The sequence below is a fragment of the Capricornis sumatraensis genome, chromosome 4 (genome assembly GCF_032405125.1).
Source record: "Capricornis sumatraensis isolate serow.1 chromosome 4, serow.2, whole genome shotgun sequence".
Taxonomy (NCBI): Eukaryota; Metazoa; Chordata; class Mammalia; order Artiodactyla; family Bovidae; genus Capricornis; species Capricornis sumatraensis.
In genome coordinates this window covers 71,339,082-71,347,060 of record NC_091072.1, presented here as the reverse complement: position 1 = coordinate 71,347,060, position 7,979 = coordinate 71,339,082, and the positions used below count along the sequence as shown (strand labels likewise).

General features: G+C 54.9%; 1 protein-coding gene across 2 annotated transcripts; it reads right to left on the bottom strand.

The window, feature by feature from the left end:
- Positions 1 to 533: 533 nt before the first annotated feature.
- MAP3K12 (mitogen-activated protein kinase kinase kinase 12) lies at positions 534 to 6,615 on the bottom strand. 2 transcript variants are annotated; one of them, XM_068970481.1, is made up of 14 exons: positions 6,471 to 6,615; positions 6,163 to 6,371; positions 5,641 to 5,824; positions 5,259 to 5,450; positions 4,852 to 5,010; positions 4,539 to 4,697; positions 3,738 to 3,846; positions 3,379 to 3,488; positions 3,135 to 3,251; positions 2,879 to 3,016; positions 2,079 to 2,703; positions 1,843 to 1,913; positions 1,481 to 1,754; positions 534 to 1,088 (listed from the first exon to the last, which is right to left on the bottom strand). In XM_068970481.1, the coding sequence occupies exons 1-14, from the start codon at positions 6,605 to 6,607 to the stop codon at positions 993 to 995; spliced, it is 2,580 nt and encodes an 859-aa protein (XP_068826582.1). In that variant the 5' UTR covers positions 6,608 to 6,615; the 3' UTR covers positions 534 to 992. The 2 variants fall into 2 exon arrangements, with proteins under 2 accessions (XP_068826582.1, XP_068826581.1); XM_068970480.1 differs by having other exon boundaries at positions 6,163 to 6,615.
- Positions 6,616 to 7,979: the final 1,364 nt, after the last annotated feature.

Here is a 7,979-nt window from a genome sequence, read left to right as displayed (position 1 = left end):
AAGTGTAAGCAAGCACTTCCTTCCCACTGGAAGGGTGCACACGCATACTCATGGAAGCAGCAGAATTTGTCTCACTGGGATTCACCTTCCTGGGAATACCTACACCCTTGTCCAGACATCACTCTCCTGTTTAATAAGGATGGATTTTTTTTAAGGTCTGTCCTAGTGCAATCCTTTATAAAGATAGACCTGTTTATGCAGGTTTTAGGTTGGTGCTGTAAGTGGTTAGCATCACTTAAAGCATAAAAGGAGCAAGTCATTCAGCATTTTAGGTAATTTCCAAAGCCCACGGCACCTACTTAACCATGCAAGCTACCCCATTCATTCACCAAGAAAACCCTCAACAGCTGGGCCTGCATGGAGTGGTTATATTTCAAGGTTTTTCACAGGGGTTACAATATGACAGTCCCCACCCAGTCAGGCACCAAGATAAAAGTAGGGACTTAAAACAATACCCCAGTTCTTCAGCCTGAGCCATCACATGCTTTCACAATCTCCTGGCCTCCCCTAGGCCCTAAGCCAGGGCTTGGGCAGAGAAATGGAGGGACAAAGAAATTACACTGCCACCTGAGAAACCTCAGAGGGGAGGACCCCGCCTTAGCCTCCCTCCTCCCAAGTGCAAAATGTGTAAACAGAGTAAACAAAACCAAAAAAAGTGCAGTCTAAATGGCTCCCTTTCCTGCTCCTTAGGGTCTGGGCAGAAAAAGTAAAGGAACATAGGCAAGTTGGGCTTTCATGTTGCCTCACCACTGGCTGAACTCATGGGGGCGAAGCAGGAAGGGGCTAGTTTGCCCTTAACCATGTCTCTAGGGCAGTGTTTATCCTTCATTTCCACAGCTGCCAGTGTCCCTTGAGTTATCAGGTGACTTGGTTAGGGGGTCAGTCTCCCTCGAGCCCAACTTAAGGCTGGGACAGCCCTGTCTTTATTGATTATGTGGCGCATATATATTACTTATATAAATATTTCTCTATGTACAGGGATAGGGTGGCTTTCATGGAGGGAGGGAGGCTGGGGGCCGCAAGGCTTCACCACTGCTGGGGTCCAGGTCAGTGCTGTCACAGTCTGAGTCCTCAGCCTTGGGAGGGCCCTGTAAAAAGCAGAAAGGCAGGGAGGTGAGATGCAGCATCTCTTGGCAGATAGAGTCCTTCAGAATCCTTCACTGAGATCTTTGTAGTAGCAAGTTAGTGATTTTACTGTCTCTAAATTTCAGTTCAGGCCATTCTCCAAGGCACCAGACTTTCAGGATTGCCCCCTGGCTGCAGTTTATAGGTAGCATGCAGGCAACCTTACTAAGTACTTGAAACCTCCCAGATTCTATCAGGTGAATATTTGCTTTTCAGTATGAGAGGGAAGAGCTTCAGCTACAGAGTGACATAGAGGCTAAGTACCTCTCTTCTGGCCTGTGCATCTGTCTACCCAGTAGCTCTCAAATGATCAGGCTGTCTACTCCCTGGTCAGTACCTAGTTGGTATGACATACCTGCTCCCCTCTGAGTAGGTCGTGGTGTGGGACGGGCAAGGAGCTGGGTTCTGGGCCAGTAACCACCTCAGAAGCTGGTGGGTCCAGTGGGATTTCTGAGCCCTGTGAGCACATGTCATCAGACCGTTCATCTGGCCGCTCATCTGTGTTGGTACTGCCAACTTCAGGCGTGCCACTGGGGGAAGGCTCACTAGCTGTGCCTTCCTCCCCATCCGATGGATTCTCTGAGCTGAAGGTAGATAGTGACTGGCGCATTTTCAGGCCCTGAGGCCACCTGTTAGCGGGAACAACCAGGGTTACAGCTTGACTGCACCTCGCAGGGAAAGTGAAGAATGCCGTTAACCCCTAATCCCATCACTCACCTCTGGCTTGAGGTCAGTTCCACTTCGCTGTCCACCTCTCCTTCCTCTTCCTCTGATGAAATGCCACGTTTCTGCAGGAAAGATGAGTGGACTGGTCAGAGGAGTAAAGAAATCAAGAACTTGGGATAAGGAAACATGGTTATATAAAGTGTTAGGAATGGCTTGAGACAACATAAGTGGGAGGTACAGTGGGGAGAAGGGAAGGGGAAGAGCTCAGGCAGCTCCCTGTACTTTACCTGGCTGCTTCGGGTGACGGCAGCCCTGTACAGCAGTGCGGCTGGGGTCAAGTGCTGGGACCCAGCCCGGCTTCCCCGTCCCGCCGTCCCTTCCCTTCCAGTTCCCAGCAGCCCTACACCATCACCAGGTCCTACTGGTGGGGGCGGCTCCCCTTTGGCTCCCCCTGGTGAATCCGGGCTGGTGGAGCCAGGTGCTGATCCCTCGCTTGGGGGCGTGTCTCCCCGGGCTGGAGGTGGGGAGCCAGGATCCCCAGCTCCCCCTGTGGCCCCCCGGCCCCGGGCTCCCAATGCTGCTGACAGCAGATCTGGCGATGATGAAGACATCTTTCGGAGCAGGAGATCATGGTGGAGCCCACGGAGGGCGGGAGGGCAGGCTTCCCAGGCTGAGGGTCCCCCTCCTAGCCCCACGGGGCTTCCTGGTCCCCCAGGTTCATGGGGCGGCACAGCTGCACGAAGCCCAGGCAGGTCCCCACAGCTGCCCTTGGCGCTGGCCTTGCGGTGACGAGTCTTGCCACGGCGACTCCGTCCTGGTGAGGGGGGGCCCTTAGCACACCCAGGAAGCCCCACCCCACTCAGGGCTGCATCTAGTTTGGGTAGCAAAGACTCAGTCTTGAGGATATCTGGCCTGGTGGGAGAGGGAAAGTGCAAGTTGGAGATTTAACACATTACTTAGGCAGTAAAAGGCACCTTTCTCCCACCTAAGTATCGTCTTCCTGGCATTCTTGAGCCCTACACCTGTCTCTCCAGCATCCCCTTGCCATTCCGGAACCATGGCACTTGTCAACTCTAGTTGGTCCTACCTTTTGCTGTGGGGCGACAGTTTCTGTGGGACATTCCTCTTCTTGATTAGCTTCTCCATTGTGTTCCCGTGCAGCAGGCCCCGGGAAGGGTGTGACTTCAGCAGACCCGGACACCGCCGCTCTAAAGCTTGCTCCCTCCTAAAGACAAAACGCCTTAGGCATGTGAGCAGGGAGCTGGGCCAAGGCTCAGTAGACTCTGGGAGTCAGGTACAGCTTCAGAAGATGGGAACTGGTGCATGAGGGCGTGTGTGGTTACCTGAGTAGCTCTCGTTCCTTCAGCTCCAGCTGCAACATAAGGGCATTAAGTTCCATGTACAGGTTGTTGGCTCTCTCCAGCTTCCGCTCATAGTGTTCCCTGATGTCCAGGGCATGTCTGAAATGGGTAGGAGTGTTCAGAGGTGAGCTGGCTTCACCTGCTGCCATCATTTATCCCAGTCTCTGGGAACCGTTCTACCGGCCCTGCAGCTGGTGAAGTCACCGTGCCAAACACGGGCACACACCTGAGCTCCTCCCTCCTCCGCATCACCAGCTCCTCTTCTAGGCGGTGTAGACAGGTCCCTTCTGACTTAATTTTTTCAAAATGCAGCTTTACCTCTTCACGCCACTCTGCCTGGGGGTGGAGAGACATTTCGCAGTGAGGGACATCCCTTTACCTGTCAGACCTGTAGGTGCCTGAGCTGCTGCAGACTGTGTGTGGGAGCAAAAAGGACTAGGGCACGGGATCAGCCAAGTCAGGTCCCAGCCGTTCAAGAGCTGATCTACCCATCCCAGCCACCCTTCTTCCCAGCCTCCCCTCAAAGAGTATCATTATCTCAGCAAAGAGGGAACTGGGGCATTCGTCTTCCTCTCCACAGCACACCTGGGACTTAAAGTAGGTCTCCTGGGGTGTGGAGAGTACGTCGGCTGAGGCAATGTCCAGGTGCAGCAGGATCTGTCGGAATGATGGGCGGTTTCGTGGTTTGCTGTTCCTAGATGGAACAAAGTTTGGGGGGAGAGAGGCATTTCAGGAAGGAATTAGAGCACCCTTTCCCAAAGTGTGTCCTGGTCCTGGAGAATCCAACCCTAGAATGTTTGCTGTGACAAAAGGATTCCCTGGTCAACTGGGCAGGACATGTTACAAGCTGTCTGTAGTATGTCAAAGTCCTGCAGTAAGGAAACCTATTAATCCTATCTTGCAACTTGTTTGCCAAAACAAACCTTTTTGAGTAACTCCATTAAAAAAGCACTTCGGGAAACGCTTAATGAAAAATCAGAAATCTCCCACCTTCCTCCAGGTCTAGGTTCCAAACAAGGATGCGGGGCCCTGGCCCTCCAGGGAGTGTCCTGAGGCAGTCTACTCGAGGTCCAGCCAGCCATGCTCAGCGGCTGCGCTGGGCCTGCACTGGCACTTGATAAGCACCCTCTCTATCAGGCGCTGCTGTCCCTATTTTGCAGATAAGGAAAAAGGTCACACACACCCCTGCAGACTATTGGTCTCCCCAGCTCCTCTCAGTTCTTTATCCCAGTGCCCCGATCCACACTCTGAATCCTGGAGTCTTGGAGAGCCATATCTGGGAGCCCGGTTCCCCTCTCCCTGTTGAGGACTCTGGGCCTGGGTGCCCGGATCCTGGGTGCTGGCTAACTGTCATCCATACTCCCTTGCTTCCCAGGTGGTCCTTACCAGCACTGGCGAAGCAGGATTTTGAAGCCGTCTGGGCAGCTGGAGGGCACAGGTAGATGGAGACTGTTGCTTCCCACACCCCAGATGATGGCTGAGGAATCTACGTCTTTGTAGGGGATCTCACCAGTCAGCAGCTCCCACAGCACTACGCCAAAGGACCTAGGGATGAGAGGGGACAGCACTTGGGAGGATGCCCTCCTCCAGAGGCCCTGCTCACTGCAGGCTCATCTCCCTTGCACTCAGGCCCGGGAACAACCCTCTCCCCACCTCCCGCTGGCCACCTGCCACCCTCAGTCCTCAACCTGGCCCTCACCAGATGTCAACCTTCTCAGACACAGGTTCGTTGCGGATCACTTCAGGGGCCATCCAGGCTACTGTCCCTGCAAAGGACATCTTGGTGCTCTTGTCACTCAGCTCCTTGGAAGTGCCAAAATCGGAGATCTTCACCACATCGTCGTAGGTGATTAGCATGCTGGTAAAGAGTGTAGTCAGCTGGGGTCCGCGCCCCTCCACGCGCCTCCTCTAGCTGCAGCAGCTCTTACTGCTTGAAGTCATTTGGGACACCCAGAAATGGAGGGCTGTCACTTGGGAAGGGTTTCTGACATGGCCATGCAGACTTTAGGACAGGGTCTGAAAGCAGGGAGATGGCCACGCTGCCCTGGGTGGGGACACCTACAGGAGACTGCGCAGGCGCTCCTCCCTGCTCGCCCGCGTACTCACTTGGGGGACTTGAGGTCCCGATGGATGATCTTGTGCAGGTGCAGGTAGTTCATGCCGCCGGCGATGCCCATGGACCAGTCGACCAGCAGGGAGGGCGTGACGGGGCGGCCAGCCCGCAGCACCTCGTACAGCTGGCCCTGGGCGCAGAACTCCATGAGAATGCAGTAGCAGGGAGCCTGGGTGCACACACCCCTGGGGGCCGAACACAGTGGGATGAAGGCCTCAGCCACCCCAGCAGCCCCCTGATCCACACCTGGTACCCCCTTCCCAACTGTGCCATTTTGATACCCACTTCAGAAGATCCCTTGCTACCCAAGTAGGTCTCTGCCCTCAAAAGAGTGCGCTGAGGGCAGAGTACCACAGCCCCTGCCCTGGACCTTACTTGAAGGTGATGATGTTTGGGTGCTTCAGCTTTCTTAGGTGCTTGATGTCAGTTTCCTTCAGGTCCCGCACCTTCTTCACAGCCACCTCCTCCCCATGGAAGCGCCCCAGGAAGACGGCGCCCTGGGCCCCTGAGCCCACCCACTGCAGGTCCAGGATTTCCTCAAAGGGGACCTCCCAAAGGTCTGTGGACAGGAGGCACAGTGCCATAGGCTCAGAGAGCCACCCTCTGGCCCTTGGGGTGGTCAGGCATAGGGGAAAGCCTGGGGTTGGCTGAATTGACTCAAGGAGGGTGAGGCAGAAAAGCAGCTAAAACGGGCCAAGAAGGTTAGGTTTGAGGGGACAGGAGGAAATGAAGAGGTGGCCCAAAATAAAGCTGGGGAGCCAGTGGCTGCTGGACAAATAAAGGGCGGGGGCTGGGCTCGGGGGGGGGAAAGGGTCATGGCGAGACTTTGGTGCGGCTGTCCAAACAAATATCGGGCTCAGGGAGACAGGAAAGGGCCCCCTTATGCACACAGCCTACCTTCCTGCTGCTGCTTGTGCTCCGTGGAGTAGGCTTTGCCAATCATGGTCCAGACAGGGCGCAGGCAGCCGAAGAGGCCCTCCAGGAAGCCGCTGCCGCTCTGGCACTGAAGCCGTACCTCATCCGCTCGGACCCTGGACGCCCGACTCTCAGGGGACCCAGTGGCTCCCCCTGGGCCCCCTGCATCCTGCTCGTGGAGTTGCAGGACACTGTTGGCAAAAGGCTCAGGGGGCGGCTCTCCACCTGGGGAGGGGCTGGGCCCGCCCCCGCCCTGACCCCCAAGTGGCACTACGTCTCGGAGTACACACTGGGTAGGCGTCAGGTCCTTCTCGGGGGTGCAGTCGGAAGTGTCTGGGTCCAGCTTGCGCATGGATGCCTCGCTTAGGGTGGACACAAATCCCCCAAAGGAAGGGGAGGGTGTGCGGGTCTCATGGAGGCAGGCCATCGCCTCTGGGCCCCAGTGTGGTGGTAAGCGGTGGGCCCTGTGGAAGAAGAGGGAGGAGCTGTCAAAGCCACAGGTGCCCAGCTCAGGTACACAGAGGCAGAGGCACGAGCTGGGGAGCTGGGCACACAAGAACACTCCTAGAAGTAACACATATCTTAGCTTCAGGTACCCATCTACCTCCAGTTTTCAGCTGTGACCCATCTTGGGGAACCTGATACACAGGCTTCCTCTAGCATCTATTAGTAACATAAGTCTTCCTTACTCAGGTATATAGGCAACATACCTAAGTATCACTCTCAGGTGGACACAGCTAACAGCCCTGCTCAGGTAGATACTGGGGAAGCATGCCCCAATCTCAAGTGTGGTAACAGACTAGTTCCCTTCTCCCTGAAAGAGTACTGTAACTCACCTCTGGAAAACAAGTTTCTTTCACTTGAGGCTCCCGCGCACACATGTGTTGTATCAGGGTCTTTCAGACGCACAACTTTTACTTTGAGTCTCAATCTTACACACATTAACAGTAACGTGTAGGCCTCCCTCGCACTGAAGCAAACACGACACTGCTCAGACTCTGCCGGTCAGGCACTCTCAGATGACATTCCCGCCCTCCCGCGTACATGTGATACACCTGGGCCTCACACTCATGTACTTGATACGTGATCCTGCCGAGAGTCTTATCCTAAGGCACACATCTGGGTGTCTCAGGTGCTCACAGCTACACACCTGGGCTGATCCGAGCGACAGCTGGTCAGCTCTGTGCCCAGCAAAGACACAGGGGGAAAAGGTAGAACTGTCCAAGGAGCATGCAGAAACTGTCAGGGCTGCGTCCCCCCTCTCCACCCTCCCCCTACCTTATCCCTCCCATTGGCCCAGCTGCTCCCTCAGGGCTCACTTAGAGACGGGCCCATCTCCTTTCCTCTTCATTACTCTGTCCCCTATTACCTAGGGGACAATCAATGGAGATTTGTCCCAATTGATAGCTGACCTCAGCCAAGCTGTATCTGAGCCTTGATTTCTCCAACTGCACAAAGGGACAGACTAGCTATCGTTCAGGCACAGCAGATTTTTCACCCTGACCACAGAAGTCATCTCATCTTCCATCTCCCACCACATCTTACCAGTTACCAGATTCTGAGAGGTAGGGATTTCGGAGGCCAAAATTCCCAACAACTACTAAGTATAGTAGGGTCCCTCCTTGACCCCTTGCACCAGAGCTTCTGGAGAGGGGTGGCAGGAAATCTACAATAAAAAGGACTCCCTGGGTGGGGATGTATGCACAGAGAGGCTTGGCACCTCTGATGGGCTCAGCTCTTGTAACAATTTCCAGGCCTCTCAAATACCTAAGTGTTTAACAAGCACCTGAGATGATTCT